The sequence below is a fragment of the Manacus vitellinus genome, unplaced genomic scaffold, assembly GCF_001715985.3.
Source record: "Manacus vitellinus isolate BGI_N305 unplaced genomic scaffold, ASM171598v3 scaffold_4_pilon, whole genome shotgun sequence".
Classification (NCBI taxonomy): Eukaryota; Metazoa; Chordata; class Aves; order Passeriformes; family Pipridae; genus Manacus; species Manacus vitellinus.
The window spans coordinates 17,157,644-17,180,472 of NW_021940604.1; the positions used below are offsets into that span (position 1 = coordinate 17,157,644).

The window sequence follows — 22,829 nt, forward strand, 5'->3', positions numbered from 1 at the left end:
CAGCAGTAACAAAAATGTCTCTATATTATCATTGCTGTGTTCAGCACAAATCCAAGACATACTCCCATCCTAGCCACTGTGAAGAAAATTAACTTTACCCCAGCCAAAATAAGAACAAAAAGCCATCAGTAGGTAAAATGAATATTTCTGTTTTGTATAAAGCAGAATGTCATCAGCTTTAGGACTGCTTCTCCAGTTTAAAAATTCTCTTAGGATAAGGCATATTTATGTCATTTCTTTTTCAAAAAGTATGAGGTCTGCCAAAACTACCCATGGCAATGGGGTTGGAACTAGATGACCTTTAAGGTCCCATTAAACCCAAACCATTCTATTGTTCTATGATCATTGCAGAATAACACTAATTTTTAATTTCTTCTAGATAATGATCTTGACAAGCTCTTGACACTCTTGAAAAGTCCAGAGAAGCCAACCGGGTGGACAGAAAATTATAGAAAACAGTTCTGCAAAGTCATGAAAGCCAGATCGGATAGTATCAGTGGACCAGGTGAGTATAACTCAATAAGTTTAACAAAGGAAGCAAACAGAAGACCACTAGTAAGCAACTGTTCTTTAAAATTTCTTTGAGGATTACATTATCAGTACAAGTAGCCAAAAATTTTGTATTGATTTTAGAAACTGTTTCAGTGGGATTTTCCCAAGAAAATAGGGTTTGTGCTTTATGTCCTATTTTTCTCTCTTTGTGTCTTTATGATCATAATCCCTCTGTGTTTTAAGTGAAATTTGTCACAGAAAGAGGACTCAAATGTGAGTTTTTGTTTTAGATCTCTAAAGGGTTTATTATTGACATGCTGAGAAAATGAAAAAGAGAGCCTGAAAGAAAACACGCGTTTCTCAGAGATCAGTGAATGGCTTAAAATGGGTTGGGAAATTATATTAAAAGCCAATTTCACTAAAAAAATTCATAATTAAGGCATACTAACTATCAAAAAACTCACTCATTCACATTTTTCTTAATTTTCACGTTATTTTCTAGTGACCAGTGTGGTCATGCAGGAGCATTGGTACAGATCAGTTAAAAAAACAAACCAGCCAACGCAAAAACACTGATCATCCATATGACATAAATTGTCAGTGATCAGACATAAGAATTGACTTGCAATACCGTATAAACTTGTGCAGCAAAAAAGAAGCTAGGTGTTTTCAGAAATTGCTGGCTTCCATTTCCTTAAGAATTACAGGCTTCATCTATCTAGCAAGGGCAAAAGGACTCTAGCCGATAAGTTGTCAGGACTGATCGGGAGGGCTTTAAACTAAGTTTGAAGGGGGAAGGGGTTGAAACCAGGCTCTCCAGAGATGAGCCTAAGGGTGGAAAGCCAGAGTTAGAAGCGATACCAGCAGCCCAGCTGAAGTGCATGTACACCAATGCACACAGTGTGGGTAACAAACGAGGAGGTGGAAGCCATCGTGCAGCAGGAAAGCTGTGACACAGTAACCATCACAGAAATGTGGTGGGATGACTTGCATGACTAGAGTGCTGCCGTGGATGGCTACAAGCTCTTCAGAAGGGAAAGGCAAGGTAGGAGAGGTGGAGGGGTGGCTCTGTATGTTAGAGAGTCTCTTGACTCTGTAGAACTTGAAGTCAGTAACAATAAGGCTGAGTGCCTGTGGATCAAAATCAAGGGGAAGGCCAAGAAGGCCAACATCCTGGTGGGAGTCTGTTATAGACCACCCAGCCAGGATGATGAGGGTGATGATTTATTCTACGAGCAGTTGGCAGTTGTCTCAAAATCACCAGCCCTTGTTCTTGTGGGCGACTTTAACCGGCTGGATGTCTGCTGGGAACTCAACACAGCGGAGAAGAGGCAGTCTAGGAGATTCCTAGAGTGTATGGAGGATAATTTCCTGCTCCAGCTGGTAAATGAGCCTACCAGGGTTGGGGCCCCGCTAGACCTGCTGTTCACAAACAGAGATGCGCAGGTGGCAGATGTGGTGGTCAGAGGCCATCTGGGGCACAGTGACCATGAAATGATAGAGTTTTCAATACTCAGGGATGCAAAGAGGACTATCAATAAAACTTCTGCCCTGGACTTCCGGAGGGCAAATTTTAGCAAATTCAGAAGACCGGTTCAGAGGATACCTTGGGAAACAGCCCTTGAAAACAAAGAGGTCCAGGAGGGATGGACTTGCTTCAAGAAGGAAGTCTTGAACGCACAGGAGCAGGCTGTCCCAATGTGCCAAAAGGCGAGCTGGGAATTTAAAGGAAATTAGGGGAGAAAAGAGAGCTTACATTCTATGGAAAAAAGGGCTGGCTACTCATGAAGAGTTTAGGAATATGGTTAGGTCATGTAGAAAGAAAATTAGACAAAGGCACAATTTGAACTCAATCTAGCCACTTCTGTTAGGGATAACAAGAAGTGCTTCTGCAAATATATCAATAGCAAAAGGAGGGGCAAGGAGAACCTCCATTCTTTGTTGAACATGGGGGGAACATAGTCAACAAAGATGAGGAAAAGGCTGAGGACTTAACACCTTCTTTGTCTCAGTTTTCAACAGTAAGACAGGTTGTCCTCAGGGACTCCTGGCTTCCAGAACTGGTAGACAGAGACAGGAAGGCAAATAGCTCCCCCTGTAATCCAGGAGGAAACAGTGACCTGCTGAGCCACTTGGATCCTCACAAGTCTATGGGACCAGAGGGGATCCATCATAGGGTGATGAAGGAGCTGGTGGAAGAGCTTGCCAGGCCACTCTCCATCATCTACCAACAGTCTTGGCTCGCTGGGGAGGTCCCAGATGATTGGAAGTTGGCAAATGTCACGTCAATCCACAAAAAGGGCTGCAAGGAGGACCTGGGAAACTACAGGCCTGTCAGCCTGACCTCAGTGCCTGACAAGGCTTATTGTTGCCTTTCAGTACTTGAAAGGGGTCTTATTAAAAAGATTGGGACAAATATTTTAGCAGCACCTGTTGCAATAGGAGAAGGGGTAATGGTTTTAAACTAAAAGGGGCTAGAGGTAGATTAGGCAGAAGGAAGACATTTTTTGTAATGAGGGTAGTGAACCACTGGATCGGGTTGTCCCGAATGATGGTAGATGTCCCATCCCTGGAAATGTTCAAGGTCAGGTTGGATTGGTCTGTGAGCAACCTGATCTAGTTGAGTATGTCCCTGCTCATTGCAGAGGCATTGGACTAGATGACCTTTAAAAGTCCCTTCCAACCCAAAGCATTCGATGATGCTGTTCCTTTTTTTAAGAAAAGTATTTAATTTCAGTCTTTATTATGTCTAGCTAAAGAAGATTTGACTAACTTCGTTCTTGCATTCTAGTCTTCCATAGTCTTACCTTGTTAAGTATGAGAGAGAATTCTCTATGTTGTGATTTCAAAAAAAAACACATCAGGGTAACTGCATTAGATTTCAATTCTGAATTGATCCTCAGAGGAGCCTGTTCTTCTCTGTAAGAAGAACACAGATTCTCTGAGCTCAGTTAGGTGCTTTTTAATGTGGACCAAATCTTCTACCTTGAAGATCACTGAGATCTTGACTCTGCCTCTGGTCTGTTCTTGTTTTTCAGTATGACCGCTTTAAAAATACTGTATTTGCAAAAGAATTTTTTAGAATAATACAAAAGAGTTGTTTACCTTTTTATGTCCTTGATTTTTCAAGGAAACTTGTGTCAGAATTAAGGTGGAACAGTGGGTCTTTCATGTTACAGAGGAAGAACAATTGCAGATCAAAACTTCTTTCTTCTGTCCCCCAAACCAGTTTGGAGCCATTTCCAAATTAATATCCTGTAAGCCATGTGAGTGCATGTGAATGTACATGCAGGTGTGTAAAGATTATGGCATTTGGGTAGGATTTGAACGGTTGTTTTTTCCATTAGTAAAGAAGATTTGCAAGCTGTATCTCTAATGGAATCACTGACAGAATTCTTATTATCTTGTTTTCTTCTTTTCAAAGAAAATGCAGGTTGTTCCTTTGTCATTTTAATGTACAGTAATTGAAAGTCCTCCTTGGTTTTGCCTTTAAGAGTGGAATTGTTAACTGTGTTTTTCATACATTCATTATATGGAAGCATGGTTGATGGAGTTGAAAATTTCTGACACTACTCAAAAAAGTCATCGGTCCAAGATTTTCACTCTTGAATTTTTAACCTCTAACACAAGTCAAGCAGAACTACTGTTAACTCTTAAGAGAGGGTTTTTTGCATTTTCCCTCAAACTCCTTTGAAGCATCTGGATCATACATAGAATATGATCCAGTATAGATCATGGAATATGATCATAGAATATGATCCAGTAACACTAATTACATTAGAGAATTGAAAAAAATCTGATGCTTTTTGCAGTTTTTGATCTTTTTGACTTAAAACTTTCAGAGTAGGGATCAGATAACCTCTCATGGTCGTTACCTATTAAAAGTTTTAATCGCATCGGTTTTTTCAATCAGTGTTCTAACGCAGTTTTAAAGCCATTTCAATTACCTTCCTTTCATACCAAAGGAAAAAAAAAATCCTTTAGGAATTTGGATATTTTATGAGCATAGTGGAATGATTTGAAACTCTTTCATTTATTTTGTATATGATTATACATTCCTATATTAAAATTCTCTTTATTTTGTGTGTGAATTAAATTTGCATTAGGTGATTGCCAGTCTCCTAAAAAGTTCAACACTAATACAGCAAAGCTACCATAATTTAAGAAAATCAACATTTTCACCGAGTTGGTAGGCCACATAAACTCTACATGAGAATTTGGGCTTTTACAGCAGTACTGACTGTACTGTACAATGAACCTGCTGAAATTTCTTTTGTCTACTTTTCCAGTTATGTGAAGAATCAGTGAAACAGTTTCCATGATAGTGTCCAAATGGTAGCTAAATGATTTAGTATTAGAAGACAAAAATTAAAATAGCTACTTGTCATTTCACATGGACATTCCTTTGGGAGAGACAGTGTCTTGTGAAAACGCTCTATTTATGCATGAACCATATGTGTTTTGATAAATTCTTATTTGTGTCTTCCTCTCTCAAACTTGATTAAAAGTTTTTCAAAGATCCTGACAGGCACTTAGATAAATACTTTCAGATGTTGGAAATCAGTTTAGTGCTTGAGTTTCAAAAAATTGCTTAGCAGTTGTGCTGCCGCTTCTCTTATTAACTTAAGGGCTAAACTGAAGTATTCAAGTACTAGGTCAAGCTTGTGGATATCTTCCAACAAAAAGGGAAGAAATGTACAATGTCCTGACTTGGTTTTACATTTTCTGAATTATGGGGTATTTTAGTCTTAACATAGTTCCCATTTATTATCATAGTATGGCATATTTCAGTAATCACCATACTAATAGTCATACAGTAAACATATAGCTAGTTAAAAATTTTAAATTTAATTTCTGCTTTTTACTATCTACAGCTCCAGGAATAGACACATTTGCTCATTTTACACAAATATTTGGTATATTATTTGTGGGCCAAATTCCACTAAGCATATTAGTGGAGATTAGTGAGCTTGTTTATTCTCCCAAAATGAATAAATTGTTACTCTTCTGTAAAATAAATTGCTTTTCCTAGCCCTATGTGGTTTATTAACCATGATTAAAAATAGCTATGTTATATTTAATTAGCAGTTTCTTTTCACTATAAGATTGCTTAGGAATATAGATTACATGTGTAATTTTTTTTTTGTTTTGATTAATAGTCCTTTGCAATGCAAAATTAATTTTGTTACTGTTGGGTTGGTAACTCTAACTGTAAATTCATGTTTAGCTGTTGTAGTGAAACTTCTTTAGTATTACCAAAAGTCAGGCTTTTAAAAACTTTTTATGGAGTCATTCGCTCTGAATTAATTTCTGTAAATGTTTTAGACAACTAATCAAAACAAAAAAAATCATGATTAAATGTCAGTATGTTAGTTAGAAATGGTTGGAAGAAGAGTTAATTATCTTTATGATATCTTTTTTTTTATTGTTTTTCTGGCATAACAAGCATCAAACTGTGGGTAGAGGTTCTGTCTTTCTCCTCCTCCTCATTCCTGAAAGAACTTGCTCTGCAGTCTCCTGTGATAGTTTTCCTGACAGCGAGGCAAATTCAAGAGTTTTCTAGTTTTCTCCATTGCACCTCCACCACAGATTGTTATGCCTTACTTGTGCTGCTACAGCTGCTCATACAGTTATTTGCTTAGTAGTAGTGGAACTAGGTGATCTTTAAAGTCCCTTCCAACCCAGGCCGTTCTATGATTCTATGAATTATTTAAGACCAGCAAAACCACCTGTGGGTGCATGGAGTTATGTGCAGGAACAGGGGAACAGGAGCTGAAACTTCATTGCTATTAAATTGAGGTGCTGCCAAGGAAATGGTAACATGCAGCCTGTAAACAGGAAATCCCATAAGTAGCAACACTTGTTGCATTCTAAATACACTCCCTTGCTTTGCATTATTGTGTAAAGAAGGTTATATCACTAAAATTTAAATCCCGTTTGTCTAGATAACAGCTGTTCATTGTTCTTATCTTAAATTCTTAATAAAGCTTACCTTCTACAGGACCCCTCCACTCAGTATGAGTAAAGGCTCCTTGTATCCTTTGTTTAAACTTGTATGATGTCATGTGCTCAGTTGCCATAGCCTCAGACTTGCAGAATTGAGGTATCAGGAACAGTTTTGATAATGATTTGTCATTGAGAGTTCTTGTTAACTTCCTGGCTCACTTCCTCTCAAAGTGGGAGATAAGATTTCCTCCCATAGTGAACAGATCTGCATCTCACTCATCTATGCAGTATCTGCAGACTCAAAAGTTCCATAGCAAGAACTGAATAAGAACCTTCACGGTCATCGCTAAATACAGAATTCCCCAAAGGAAGTGCTCCCGTTGCATAATTTTAAGTGAATAATTTTTATCTTGTGATGGTTTATCTTGAGGGGGTTTTATATTGGGTTTTTGTGTAAACATCCCTTAAAACTTCATGTACTTCGTTAGCATAATTTTGTGGTGGTGTCAGGTTTTTGTTGTTTGTGAGTTGGTTTTATTTGAGGTTTTGTTTATTTTCTGTCTACATACAGAGACAAATATGGTAAAATATTATAGTTTAATTATAGTTAATTTTCATTTCATATTGAAACCATGTGACAAATTCTGAAGTAATCCTTGGAGGATATAAAGATAATATGGGATTCTCTTTCTGTTTACACTGAATATATTTTGAGTGAAGCTATTAAAATTTAATTTAAGTTAGGAATGGTGTTAGGAATGCGAAAGCACAATGCGTGCTTTGAGTTGTTGCCCCATAGAAACATGAATAAATATGCAGGAATTTAAATAGCTTTACTTGCTCACATATTGTCATTTTTTTAAGTAATGTAGTTCCACATTTTGTTCATTACCTCTGATGTTTTAATGGGTTTTTACATTTTGCAGTTTTGGCAGAATTAATTGAAAAGTTCGTGTCACATCTTTCTGAAAGCCGAACAGACTGTTATTTCAGCACGGGAAACTATAAAGGTCAGTTTCCTAATAATTTATTGCCATGCAGCCTCTTCATATTTAAATTACTTTCCTTCTAAATGTAACTGTAGCGTTTTGGGAGTTGTTTAAAATGTTCTTTCACAGTTCAGAAATTCATTACTTAACTGGTGGGAAATATCTCACTTTGGACCAAAAGGTAATGTGCTTGAGTAAAGAGTACAGGTAATTATTAGTGATGGGCTTTCATTTAAGATGGTGTAAGCAATCTGGCACACCTTTTGAAAGCCCCACAATATATAATCAACTAATAGGTATGCAATTTATATAGCATTAAAGGATATGTGTTAAAGAACTGTTATTGTTGTCAGAGTAATCTGAGTGTTAGTTTTTTACAGATGTCATGCTTACAACCAAGAACAAAGGATGAATGATAAAGTTGATTTATTCTGAGTGTAAAGTAATGCATTTTAATGCTTTGAAGCACTGGCAAAATTAGAAGATTTAGAAGCAATGTTAATATCTGCTGGAAAATGCACTTTTCATTCTTCACTGTTTGTCCAGGACTCCTCTTAGGTTGTAGTTCAGCCATTTAGAGTACTTACTGTGCAACTAACTGTGGAGAACTAAGCCTGCTTTGGGGAGAGTCTGTTATTTATACTGATATTTTATTTTCCTATCCATAGGAGACTTCAGGCTTGCCTTTGAAGTTTCAAAGCATAAAACCCCTTTAGTAATTCAGAGGCTCTCTTTCATTTATGTAGTGGCCTTTACCATCTGAAAGCTTGGAAACAGAATACCCTCAATTTTGTTTGAGAATGTCTCTTTGCTTAATGAAGAGAGTTACTGAAGTGACACATTTTATCACGATTTTATTTTTCTTAGAAGATCCTGTAAGTGTTTTGTGTTGTCCTGCATTAGATTGTCATTTACTTTTCAATTTCTTTTGAGTCAGAATGATCAATAAAATAATTTCATGGACTCATAAGGCTTACTAATTACATATTTCTGACACATCCTAATTCAAGCAATTATTTTGATTTTTCCTTTAAAAGCTCACACAGTGTCTTTATGTTGTAAATTATTTATCTGACACGTAGACTGCCCATCTTGCTCCTTGACTTGCATCTCTTTCTTTAGTTCCAAGTACCACACATTCTCCAGTCAAATTGAAGGCCCAGGCGGGATTTTCTTTTCTGCCTTGGGGAATGCGTATCTCTCATTTCTTTGGAGAGAAGTATAGCCTGCAGACCTAACTTTGCAAGATTATCTTAGTGTTTCCTGTTAAAAAAACAGGAAAACCCATGTGGTTTGAATAAGGGAAAAACTAACCTTCTAGAGGAAGAACAAACATCTGCGCAGCCTCCAAATGGATGCCTTGCCCAGCAAATACAGCAATTCTGCTCTTTCTTAATCATGATAGCTAAGTGCTTCCATACAATGTGAAAAAACTCTAAGGAAAAGAAGCAGCAGGCCTTACTCTGTTCACTTAGTTGTTGGATACCTTAGTTTTAATCCACTCTTCTTAACATTTTGGTCAAAGCTAGGATTTAAAACACGTTCAGGAAGGTTGAACCTAGATCTTCTACTTAACTGATTTCACCATAAACCACTTATTAGGTGCATTATTTATCTAAAATTTAATGTCAACTTTGAAGAAAGACCACATTTGAAAATCCCGTGACAGTTGCATACATTGAATTAATATTTTAGGATGAAATATCCCAAAAAATAGATACAGAGACAGAGATAACATAGTGAAAACCTCAGTTCTTGCTTTTCTTGAGCTTGACAGATTTTCTTTTCTTTTCATGATAAACAACTCAGTCTGTCTGATACTGCTTTTTGTGTTTTCTGAATGGGCATTATTCAGGTACTATTGGACACTAATTCTGGATAAGTCTGCCTATTCAAATATCAAATAAAGGCTGCAACATTTAAAGGGTTGTCTGATGAACAGTTTTCATGTGCAAATGCTTTTCATATTGTATGTGCTTTAATGAAGACAGGCTTGGAAATAGGAGAGTGAGAAGTCCTCTCAAGGATAGTCAGTCATCTGGTGGTAAGAAACTGATGTGAAATGTGGGCAAAGGGTTCATGGTGTCTTATTGTGTTCTTTCCCTGTCAGCAGCACCATTAGCACAGACTTTTTTGTGTAGAGTTCTCCAGTCCAGCAGAGAATGTTACTCAGTCAAACAGCACTTGTTTCATCAAGGGTTTCTTTTAAGTTTTATAGGAAAATATTTATTAAGATTTCATAGCACCTTTTTCAGAGAGGTGTAGCAATAAGGGTTGACCAGGGAAGCTAGTTTAGGCCAATAAATTAATGCTGATTGACATGAAACAAAAGTCTGGCTCTAAAATTGAAATTATGATCGTACTCCACTCTGAAATAGTAAAAGGACTTGATTGTAAAATTGGTTGTAAAGTAGCTAAATTCACACTCATTTCAGGTTCTCTTTTACATCATAAAATATACAGGGTGGCATTCCTATGAAGGTAGGGTAATGCACTTTGAGTACTCAAGCCTGCATTATGCTTCCTATATTTGTACTGGAGAGACAAACAAAACACACTCAAATTTTTATCAGACCTTATTTGTTTAAAATTAGGTTTATCACTGATTGAATAACGAGTGATCAAATTTCTGTGCGTTTCCCACAGTTTTCTGCCAATCTTCATGAAGCGTTGCAATTTCTTCATAGAGAATTATTGAATGACATATTATTTCACAGTATCTTTTTTGTATGCTCATGTGTAAGAGCTGTCTAAGCTAAATCTTAAAACTACTGTTACAGTAGAGACATTTTTCTGTATTAGGTAAAGTTAATAAGGAAGAAGGTAACATCTTCCTAGCTCCACATCTAAGTAAGCCAAACATGCACTTGGCAATTGCACATGTCCACCATTCTCTGAAATAAATTTGGGTCTGAGGAACTGAAAACAGTTTCTGATAGTTGTTTAATGAAGACAAGTCACATTTTTCATGAAAGTGGATTCAGTACAGCACAAAGATATTCAGTGTTTATCATATTTCTTGGCATGAGAAATTGATTATCTTAAAAAATGACAGCTTTGTAAACGTGTAGCTAGTTGTAATTAGAATAACACAGTCATCCATCTGCTGTGGAACCCCTCAGGATTTCAGTCTATTCTAAAATTGCAAATATGGAAAAATCAAATTAGTTTGGGTTGTTATCATTTTCAAGATGAGAGAAGGAAAAATCTGATAAACCACTATGCAGTTGCAATTTTTAATTATAAACCAACAAAAATCTTACATGAAGTTTACTTGCTGCTAGCAGCAATGACACTGCTGTGATGTGGATTGATGACTGAATCTGTGTGTTATATGTTAATGATCTCTGTCTGTTCCCTTTCCTAGAATTAATACTTTCTAGTTTGCTTTCATTTTTCGTTCTTCTTAATAAAACCCAAAATACTGAAAACTAAATCATTGATGCGTAGCTGTAATAGGCAAGAGAATGGCAAGAAACTGAAATTTGCTATAGTATAAAATACTGTGCATTATGCCTTAGGGATATGAAGTTCCTGAAACAGCCTCTTGCTCTTTCTGTTAGCAAATTCCAGTTCAATGCAGAAGAAATCTTTTGTGGAAATGTCTAAGTTTTCTCAAGGTTTCAACAAACCCATTTATCAGAGAAATTCCATGTACAGAGTCATTTAATATGCTGATGTCTGTGCTTTTTAATTGATCTCTACCATATGTTGCAGACTGCCCAAACTTGGGAATGCTGCAACCTTTTTTGATTGGCAGGTTTTTTTGGTAGCTCTGCTTTTGCAGATGCCCTTGCAGTTGAGTCTTCTTTTTCCCCTGGACTTTGTGAAGCAGCTCCTCCATGTACTGCCAAAGGGACAGAACCTCAGGGATTTCAGGCCTTGGCCATAACACCCAAATGTCACGGTGTGTTCCTTCTTCTAGATTAGGCTTAGTTCTCCAGCTGAACAAAATCTCATATGAATTTCCTACCATTTAATGAGTTCTTAATCTTTGAAGGGTCAGGTGGGTTGGGTAACGAACTAAGAAATTTTAAAAACACCAGTGGGAAGGTATCAGTATAGAGCTGTTCAGAAGGAGTAGCAAATGAGAAATACAGGTTTTCAACCCCAAATTGGTCTTAAAGGGAAGGAAAAGGAAGGGCATTCTTACATTCTTCCTGCGTCATTTGATTAATCCACTTTTTTAAAGACTGTTCTCCACTTTAAAGATGCTGTCAGCAGAAAGCATTTTTCCCACTACCAGTTTAGGTAATGGATTGAAAGTGTGGGTCATTCTTAATGAGGCTGTTGCCAAAAATAGCTTGAGTATTTGTTATGATCAATACATAAAGAAGCTCTAATATGAATATTTTGATTTTGTACTGTTATGACAAGCGTACTGATGACATAACATATACGTTCAATGCTCAGGGTGGAATAGCACATGAGATTACCTATCTCTGAGAAACCAACAACATTCTCCAACAAGTACTCTTGGATGTTGTTTATATTCTCCATTCACAGTTCAAATCCAACATAGTAATACTTTTCTTTGAAATAAGATTTTTTTATAGACAATTATATATTCTAACAAGGAATATGAGATTCAGACTGTCAGAAGTACTCTACATGAGTAGCCTGGTGGAGGAGGTGACACCATCAAAAAATTGTAGCAAATGACAGAGCAGAACATAGAGAAACTCATGACTTTTGCTGTGTCCCAAGTGCAAATAATGTTTTAAAATAGAAAACTTTCATAAGAACATCAGAGAGAGGATGGATACTGACAGAACATAAAGATTTATATTGACTGCTTGGGTACCTGTCCATGGGCAATGTTTAGGTACCTGTTGAAGAATAAGAAAAAACCTGCTCTTTTTTAACAAAAAAAAAAATTATGAGTTCCACAATTTCAGTTTATATGGACCAAGCCAAGGACTAGAGATCTGATAGCAAACGTACCTACTACATACCTGTAAGATTTTTGAAGCATCTGCAGGAATAATGCAGGTGACCCTGGTTATCATGGGATTTTCAGAATCCAGAATGCTTGCAGAATAGTTACTTGCATAGTTCCTTTGAATCAAAAGTCTTTTCCATCCATACAAAGAAAACTAATCTTTCTGAACATCACTGAAGTTAAAATTCAGCATGCATTAACATTTTCCAAAGATCATTTATGTAGACATAAACACATTTGGCCAGGGCATCAGGGAGTGAAAAAGCTAAATCAATAATGTGAGAGCTTTAATAATCTTCTTCACTTAACACAAAAGGAAGCCAGTGGTTTCTTTGGGGTAATAGCACTTTAAACAGGGAAATAAATTAAATATTATCTAAAGACTATACAAGTTCTCTGAAATATGCTGTAAGCTGTTTCAGCTTGGCATCCTGTCATTTCAGTATGAATGCAGTGTAGCCCGTTTTCTGATTTAAACACATAAAAGATTCATCATGGTAAGAGGGAAAATGAATAAGAAAGCAGTCTTCCATATAAGTTGTAAAGTTGATTGAAGTCTAGTCTGATAGAGAGAATACTCCAGGACTGTGCATACCAGTTAACTTACTCTGAAATGTTTATAGCTATACATCAAGTTCAATAATTATATGTAGTTGCCTTTGGAAATCATGCCTTATGGTGGTTTGGTTTTATGCTCCTGAATGCTACAAAACATTCTGAAAAGTACTGCCCATTGAGGTGCTTTCTATTATAACAATTTTTTAAAATTGTACATCAACTCCCAGAGAATTCTGGTATCCTTCAAGTCGCTCGTTTGGCTCAATTTCTAGTTTACAGTGGTTTACATTTTTAAAGAAAGAAGTGTAAGATATCTGTTCAACATAGATTTTTTTGTTTTATTAGATAAATAAAAAGGTAGCTGCTAAAGAATGTTTTTCATTCCATTTAATAATAGCCAGAGTGCTGTATCATGTTGTTATTAATTCACAGTTCAGAGAGGTGTTCTGGCCTTTGAGGGTAAATGGCATTCTTATTTAGAAAACTGATATGTCTATGCCTTTTGTTATGAAGCCTATTGTGTTTCAAGGCAGTTATATCTGGTGTATTAAAAAATATCCGTCAAATAAGTTTTGTAGAAAATTAACTGAGTGTATTGATTCAGAGGTATGGGCATCATTACAATAGTACAGTCACAACATATTCCTCCAAGCTTACTAATCAGCTTTTTAATCATAGATTGCAATATGCAGTATTTAAATATTCCACTTGTTTTTAATAACATTTTTCTAAGTTTAATGGGGAATTTAAGGTTTCTGGGTCCAGTTTTTAATCAGTGGGAAGTTGTCCTTTGTGTATTCTAAATGACTTTATAGTTTTCTAAAACCTAGTCTTCCCACTCTTTTAAGTGGTAAACAAAATGGAAAATAAAAACTTTTTACACAGGACAAAGAACCATAGTGTGCATGTTCCCATCGTGAGTTGTGGGTTAGCAGAGTACAGAGCTATGATTATGTCAAATACAGTGGTGTCTGAAAGCAAGAGTTTTTGCCTTGATAAGATACCGTGTGATAGAAAATTATTATTCAGTCCAAACTCTATGTTAATTTTATCTTCTTTCACGATACAGGGGAAAATATCAAAAGGAAAACTGATAGGGAGAAAACCCTTTTCAGCAACTAACAAATTATTACAACAGAGAAGAAAAGGCAATGAGAATCAGTGAAGTCAGTTGTGTTTTTTTAATGTTAATGGGAAATAAGCATTCAGTACTTGTAAACTGTTACAAAATGGAAAGTGGGCTCAGACTGTGCATTGAGCTATTCCTCACTACACCCTTGCTGGACTGGAATCCGAGCTCCTGCATTGCCACCTGCAAGAGGATCCATCTCAGAATGGAGGGAGAGCTGTATTGTGGCTTAGAGGTTGTTGTACCCTTTGCATCTGTCCTGCCATTAAATAAATGGTGGTGTTAGGACTGAATTAGCCATTAGCCATCACCAACTCATTCAAATTCCCCCTATTTTCCAAGATGTAAGTATGCCTCTTGCCTTCATGGTTGCACACAGGAACTTGAAAATGAATTGACTTAGTATGGTAATTGCAGACTGAGTAAACAGGTAACTTGGAACAGGAGCTGTAAAAAGTTAAGAACTGTTTCAGTTATCTGCGGGTTTTTAACTGAAAGGCCCTGTAATTTTATAAGTATTCTTCCAAATATTGCATTGCTGGTATGCTATACGAAAGGTATTGGAGCTTCTGTTCTTTGGGTAAAAAAACCCTCTCTGATGTGGGTTTATATTTCAATCCCATCAGATTATTGAATAAATTCATTTTACTAGAAGATCAGTTGATTTTTCTTATGCATAAATGTATTTGTCAAAAGTACAAGGTAATTTCTCATTACTCTTAACACTTCAAATTATTGTCCTCTGTGAAAGCTGTAAAACAGAGTGAGGTTTTTTTTCTTGCCGTACTTCCTCTGCTGAATTTTACTGCTTCATTGTTAAGTGTAATTTGTAATTTTGTTGTATTATTTTCTTCATAAAAATTTCGACTTACCTCAACTCGTTTGATCAGAGTGCCTTTTTTGGTGGGGGGTTGGTGGGGCTTTCCTTCCTGAACCTATTTCATTTTTAATCCCTTAGTCCCTGTTTGCTTACCAGGAACATAGAATGTTTACCTGAATGAGAAGCAAGGCAATCCTTCCATTTGATTTCTCTGTCTGTCTGAGGATATAGAAAAAATACATATTAAGTTACTCTGTGATCTGCTTAATCAGATTTTTACATTTATCATTTACAGGAATATATTTTAACTTCTGCTACCATATCTATTACATTTTTAACAAATGTTGTCAGTTATTAGGGTTTTTTATTTGTTTCATTTGTTGCTGTTTTTTAAGTAGCGCTTTCAAAGAATTATATTAAAGGTTTAAGCCCTCAGTTTTGTAACTTGTAATATTATTAGACTGTATTGTTTGTCTGAAGTATAGTTAGACAATACATGTTCATGATAGAAAAAATACCCATTTTTAATTGAATTTAGAATTTAAAATTTAAGAAAATACTTCAGCTGAGGTTTCTTTAATTTTTCTAACTTGGATTTTTAATTTAAACAAATACAGAAAATGGAGCATGTGTTACTGTGTGAAAAAAATGCATAGAGGTACAGGACTTTTAAAATCCATGAGTTATAAAGTTTTCTGTGATTCATATAAAAATAGAACATTCTTTAATAAAGTTGGAATTACAGCTAAGAGACTTTAAGGCCACTGGAATGGAAGAAAGTAGATCAGAATATGTTGCCTTGTCTGATTTCTAGGCAAAAAATGATAAAGTGCTACTAAGAAATGGGACTGAAAAAGGCGTTGCTCGCTTACATCATGCTGTTAAGCTAATGATAACCATACTAACTGTGAGGAATTTTTTATAAAGAAGGTGATTTTCATAAAAAACAATATATGAAGAATGCAGTTTCTTGATGCATCCTTTCCAAACTCTGCTAAACTAATTTCGAATAAGAAACAGTTCTGGAGAATTGGTATGCATACGTAAAAGAAGCTTTTCATTCGTATTCAGTTAAAATCCTATTTCCCGTAATACTTTATTTAATTTATTTCCTTTTGTTTTAGCCATGGAAATAGATGTGAAGAAAGAAAGCCTTTCATCTGTGCAGCAGCTCGGTGTTGAAATGACAGTCAGGTACGTGGTATTAAAATATTTCCTTAGAGTATTTCTAAATTTGTTTGATTTTCATGGAATGACTTTAATGATGCTTAATCCATCAACTCATTGCTTTATACTATCTAAATCCAAGATAAACTTCAAGAAAATGAATTCTAACTGTAAATTAAAAAAGGTATTAGCACATAATTAAATTATCTTTACAGATTATATATGTTATTATCCTGCATTTTTGTAAAGACTAATTGTAACTTGCTAGTAAGATTTACTATAAAATTGCATTATCCTGAATTAAGTGTCTTTTTTTCCCTTGCATTACTTCTCTAAATGGTTCTGTTTAGCTAAGCTTGGTTATATGCCATTTAAACATTTTATTTGGCTGGTAATTTTCAGAGCTGTGATGAAGAAAAAGCTAAGATGTCTGTACTTTCACAGGTTGCTATCTTTAGCATTAATATTTGAATTCTGATTATAATAATTACGTGTACAGTATAGTTATATCAAATTCTAAATATTGTATGTGAAGAAACTGAGTCCTATCTGAGTGTTTGCTCCTCCCCATGATAGTCTCCAAAACTGAACTAAAAGGAGTTTAGGTAAGGAACTGTAACACTGAGTAGGAGATGTCTGGTGTGTATCCTTCCTAGGTGGAGCATAATAGGTTTTCTTTAATCATTTATATGTACATATACAACACAGTAATTAACAATGCTATGACAGATTTACTGTTACAGGCTTATTAAATATGAGTTGTTGCTTTTAGGTATTAAAAAAAGTATTTAAACAGTTTTGGTTTTGAACTTTTTGTGCCAGATATGGAAAGTATTTAAACTTGCTAAAAGAAGATGCTGAAAATGGGCTGTGTTTCGTGTTAATGAATTGTGAGAAATTCCTGAAACAACAGCAAAGAACTGTGGTATCTTCGCTTTGTATCCTTTGTTGATGGTATAAATTATAATGCCTAAAAATGCCAATGGAATTTGAAGTCTTGCTTTGGGCTTTTGATAGTGGCATAGATGTGTAATATTTACAGAAAACAATTTTTAAAAAGCAGCACTTTTACTTTGAAAATCTGATAAGTTAAAATGCACACACAGTGCACCCAAGAAAATGTTCACCCTTTTGTTCCCATACTTTTTTAGAAGTGCGAGTCTCATTCATTTTTGTCATTAACTGTTTTGGAGTGGGATCACATCTTTGTATGTTATAAAGAGTGTGCAGCAATACAGCTTTGAACATTAATGAGTATTTTTGGTACTTCCACAATATCAGCACTGTTAATGGTTTTGCCTTCAGCAGGAATGTTTTGACTTCTGACTCTTTTAGATCTAATGTGGAACTTTTTTTTTTTTAACAAAACAGATACACCTTTCCAACAAGCTTTGCTCTATTCTTCATGTATTAGACTTGCGTATCACTGTTAAATACACTTAAGATATATTAGTCATAATATGCTTAATCTCGTTTTTAAAGCTTTTCTTTTACTTTCTTTTTTTTTTTCCTATAATTTTAACAACTCATGTTCTCCACTGTTCTCCTTTCTTGTACTCTATAAGCACACTTGTTTTGGTGCAGGGTTTTTTGTATTTGCTTGGGTTTTGTTTACTTTTGTTGGTTTAGCTTGACTACTTATGGACTGAAAGAAAATTAGTGTATGGGGAAAACAAATTATTTCTCTTAATTCAGTTTGAGAGACAATTGTGTCTCAAGATGCTGCCTTCTGTGCAGCTATATTCCCCTTGGCCCATCTCTAAAAAACCTCTGTGAGCACAGCCTGGGGAGGAGAAGGGCTGTAGTTCCTGGAGGGCAGTGAGGAGGAGATCTCTGCCTGAGTTCCTTAACCTTCTCATTCAGGCTGCTTGCAGGAGCGCTATGCTGGCTATGACTGGTTTGCATCTTCCATCTTCCTCATAATGTCAGGGGACAGGGAGAGGACGCTGACGTTTCTTCAGCAGTTTTCATGTCTTCTTGTTTCAGCATTTCTCTGGCTACCAAGACTGCATTTATCTGTAAGAATTTAAAATCTGTATCTTTCTGAAAGGCAGCTTTGAAAGTTTATAAAGGAGACTTGATTAATTTCCTTACTTTTGGTGTGGGTTTTTTTGGGTTTTTTTAATGCATTAGGTTTACATTAAAGCCCCCTAACTAAATATGTAACCCTGGAAAATTATCTCAGAAAAATATAATTTTGACAGTTGCTCAAATTGTTGTTTAAAAGGAGTGAAAGAGCAAGTGGACTGATAGTAAAGACAATGTTATTGAATCTTTAAGCTGGCAGTAAAGCAGTTAGTGCCATTAAATTCTGTGCGAAGGCTGCAGTACGGTTGAATGACCTTTTTTTAATTATTATAGTGTGCAGGTCCATCCATCTGATTTTTTTTTAGTAAAAGTGTCAGTTTTGAAATTTACTTAATGCATTAGAATATATTTAGTAAATTTTAAACATTCTTACTGCAAAAATACTATGTGATTGACAATTTTCAATTATCAGTGTTTTGGATCGAGTTTGTAGTATAGAAAATGTCATTTCTATCTTTCATTAGGCTGTTTCCATCTATTTAAAATAAAACCCTTTGTACACTGTCAAGTTGCCTTGAATGTCTTGAACATAAACTCTAAACCAACTGTAGTCTCTCCTAGAGAACTCTGGGGTATAAGATGCATGGAGTAGATTCCACACCTCTTGTGCATGTGGAATAATGTATGCATTAATATCAGTAGATCTGTCTTGTCACTAGAACGGATGACCGTATTGGTCCATGCACAGCACTGAGTTTGGCCCTGAGGTTGTTCCAGCCTAATGAAATTCATGCTGAAATTTGCTCCATTGTGTGAATATAATTGTGCTGAAAACCATTGGTGCCAAGGACTCATTACCTAGAAGCCGGGCATTAATATCCAGAGCCTTCCATAGGGATAAAACCTCTGCTGCTTTTGCTGCACAAAATAGAATTTCACTCATACACTTCACACGTCCTACAAAGAAATGTGCTTACAGAAAAAAACTTCAAATACCATAGAAGTTCCATTCCACCAGTAAATGGGGAAAAAAAATCCAACAGAAATTGGTCTTTTTTTTCTTTCTGTTCCTTTGTTTAAAATATAGCAGTGGTTTCTCCAACCCTTCGACAGTTAAAGCCTATATACAATAAAGAACTAGACTCTAATTAAAAGGAATAATCAGAATATGTTATCAACACTTTTATTTAGTTTTACTACAAGTTTTTATTGATGGTAGTATGACCTTTTTTGTTTATTCTGTTTCCTGTCTCTAAAATAATCGGAATGATTAATCTTACATGTAAAAGTGTATATTTTTATATATTGTTCTCAGCAAAGTATTATAAAAAACAAATTTTTGTAGTCTGTGATCCTATTCCTCAATTTTTTTGTTGATGATTATGTTGTTAACCAGATTCACCTGCCTATTACAACAGTGGAATATGGCATCCATCCAGTCTATTTTTGCAGTGCTCACCACATTGAAATGTTGCTGAAAGCTGAGTTGCCACTTGTCTGTTCAGCCTTCCACATGTCTGGCTTCACTCCATCCCAGGTAACTGATCAAAGTGTATTGAAGTGTCATCAACCTTTTGACTTAAATGCACAAAATCAAGAATGCTGAGGAACTGCTGTGGTTTCTTTTTTGTGCAGCACTTGTATAGTGTTATGTATAGTGTTATAGTTTCATATAGGGTTATGAAACTGGGGGTAGGAGATGGTATTGACCACATAATGACTTAGAGCATCTGAAAATAGAAAGCACCTGACTGGTAGAATAATGACAGTGTACTGAAGCTGATGACCTTCTATTACATATTCATGCGGAAAACTTGATAAAAATAATATATACTAAATGCTCAGATTTAGCATTAAAACTAAACTAAGTATCTGGAATAATTCTCTAAATTTTCTATAGGTGGGAAATGAGTAATTTGGAATAGTTATATAATAGGAAGCGGTTCCGGTGATATTAGAGCAAAATTCATTTTATATGAGCTACCATATCTGTTACATTCAGGTAACACAATATTCTTTTATAGTAAAGAGATGTTACTAAAGAAGAATAGTTATCTATAATGATAGCTTTCATTTTGTGTACTTGCAACAGTTCTTTGGTATGAAACATTACTTATAAAGACTGCAATCATGATGAGGTATAAAGAGCTTCATGCAGTAATGAGTTAGAAGGCCAGTGCAGAAGACATCACACCACAGAAAGAAAGCTTATTGCTGTGCCGAGGCAAGGAAAATGTTGTTCATCTTATGCCTTCAAAATTCCTTTTTGCTGCAAGATTTGCAGCTGAAGAGACTTCTTAATGGGGGCAGATGCCAGTGTGGTTCAGACATTGCTTAAAATAGCTTGGGGTTGGTCTTTGAGAAGATTGGCAGATGAGGAAATTTATCTCAGCATAGGAATGAGGGGCTTATTATAAGGTTCCTTCTTTTGGGGTGTGAAAACACATGGGGAGAGTCACTTCTTCTTCACCTACTCTTGTGCAAATTACACTTTTTTTAATTGTGTGCACTCAGTAATAGACTAGTTACTGTTCTAAACTGCTGGCAAGGATTTTTTCATTTATTTATCGCTCTACTGAAATGCCGCTGGTGGGTGCCACTGTATCTTTTGTGTGATTTTGCAGTTCTACTGCAGCATTAAAAAGAAACAAACTCTGAACTGTGGAAACAGTTCTGATGTATTTAAGTGATTGTGTGCACCAATAAATACCTCAAAACAGATTTACTGCCAGAGTACGGCTGTTGTCATCTAATTAGAATCCTGGTATCTCTCCTGCTGCATATTTTTAAACACTTTAAGGACTGATTAGCAGAAGATTTGTGGTCTAGAACTAAATGAAGTGTCCAGTATACATCTTAATACATTGTAATTTAGAACAGGAAAAAGGAGTCACTAACTGTGTTCCATACCCACTTCATTAAATGAAAATGTGTCTTAAGGAAGGGCCTAATATTCATTTATAAGGCAAAGAACTAATGTAAAGGAAAAACCACATTGAACACACCTTCATCACTGTCATTGCCCTTTAGGCCACATTTAAAACAAAGTCTTGAAAAAAATGACTTTTGTTTTCCTTGGACTTTGATTTTTATGTCTCAACCACTGGAGTTGCTGGAATATACTCAAATAAGTGAGATGCATGGATACAGGGTGGTAAGTTTAGCTGAACTCACTAGAAGCCTGTTCAGAGGCTGTGCTTTACAAATGGTGATTCTTGGCTTCTTTTGTACATCATCCCTTTAATTGCTATAGGAAAAGGGTTTTGTCTTATAGAAAAGAGATAAAGCTGATCAGTTATGACTGAATGTCTACAATGATTTAATTATATATAATTTCATTCTCATCTAGATTTGTCTGCAGTGGATAACTCAGTGTTTCTGGAATTACATGGACTGGAGTGAGATCTGTCACTACATTGCTATCTGTATTTTACTTGGTCCTGATTATCAAATATATATGTGTATTTCTGTGTTCAGACACCTACAGCAAGACATTCTGAAGCACACTGAAGCCCAAGATCTTCAGGTTTTTCTTAAAGTAATGGGTTTTTTTTAAATTTTTCAGTTGCTGAGGAGAAGCAAGGCTCTCAATACTGAAAACATACTTAATCTGGAACTCTTACTGAGTTTCACTTAGTTATTTTAAGTGAGTGGGATAATACTTCAATTTGATTCATTCCCTGGCAGGAAACTGTGGCATAGTATTTTCTAGAGAATAGCTTTCTTGTGGTTTGTCCTAATCACTTCCCTTCATAAGCAAAGTAAATAGCCACATTAAGTCATGTATGTGGACCCAATCTCATTAAAATAGATGCTTTCCAGAAAAGGTGAGTTTACACAGTGGTCTCTTACTGAAGCTTGAAGAGATGTGCCAACAAGCTCAGCGAGCTTTCATATTGATGAGATGGCAATTACTGTACAACCAGCCACACAATTTCGTATTCTTTCGATATTATAAATTATGTTTGGGTTTTTTTGATTTTTTGCAGGGTACTGCTTAGCTGTAGCTGCAGTCACAAATGGATACAATATTTTACTCTTCTTCACAGAGACATTTTTGCCATTTTCTCTGGTCTTTTTTCTCCTGTCAAAATTCTTCCGAGAACTTCATCTTAGTCTGTCCTAAGAATAGTAGTTTTCTGACTAGTTTGCATCCAACTTAGATATTCTTAAATGTGAATAATATGTCAGTTCAGTCAGTTTCCTTGAAAATGTTTGGTACACAGTCTATTGAATGTATTGTTTAGTTTTCCCTGGTTTTGGATGATGTGGCTTAAAAGCTACGTCTTTATGGCATTACTGGATAGTATATGTAAATTATAGAAGAGAGAATTTGTATGTTGCCACTTACAGTATAAACAGGCCAAAGATTTGACATGGTACTGTTAAATTAATGAGAAAAAATGTATATTAATGCAGTAGTGGAATATCTACAATTAATTGAGTGACCATTGCTGTAAAAAAGTTTATAGCATAGTCTTGCTTCTGATAGCTCTTAATTAATAGAAATTTTAAAAAAAGGAAAAATATAACCATAGAATGGTTTGGGTTGGAAGGGACCCTAAAGACCATCCAGTTTCAACCTCCTGCCGTAGGCAGGGATACCTTCAGCTAGCCCAAGTTGCTGAAAGCCCCGTCCAGTCTGGCCTTCAGCACTTCCAGGGGGAGCATGCTCAGGCTCTGCTCTGAGCAACCTGTGCCAGTGCTTCACCATCCTCACAGTCAGGTTCTTCCTAATATCTAATCTTAACCTACTCT

The 22,829-nt window shown here is 35.7% G+C and overlaps 1 protein-coding gene across 1 annotated transcript in view; it reads left to right on the forward strand.

Moving 5' to 3' along the window:
- TBC1D32 (TBC1 domain family member 32) overlaps window positions 1–22,829 on the forward strand; it is a 79,958-nt gene that overhangs the window by 55,390 nt on the left and 1,739 nt on the right. Inside the window, exons 27-33 of the mRNA XM_018078247.2 lie at window positions 380–505; window positions 7,365–7,448; window positions 16,001–16,070; window positions 16,866–16,981; window positions 17,907–18,061; window positions 19,468–19,608; window positions 21,421–21,609. Of these exons, the coding sequence (XP_017933736.2) occupies window positions 380–505; window positions 7,365–7,448; window positions 16,001–16,070; window positions 16,866–16,981; window positions 17,907–18,061; window positions 19,468–19,608; window positions 21,421–21,609 (881 nt within the window). The remainder of the gene's footprint in view (window positions 1–379; window positions 506–7,364; window positions 7,449–16,000; window positions 16,071–16,865; window positions 16,982–17,906; window positions 18,062–19,467; window positions 19,609–21,420; window positions 21,610–22,829) is intronic.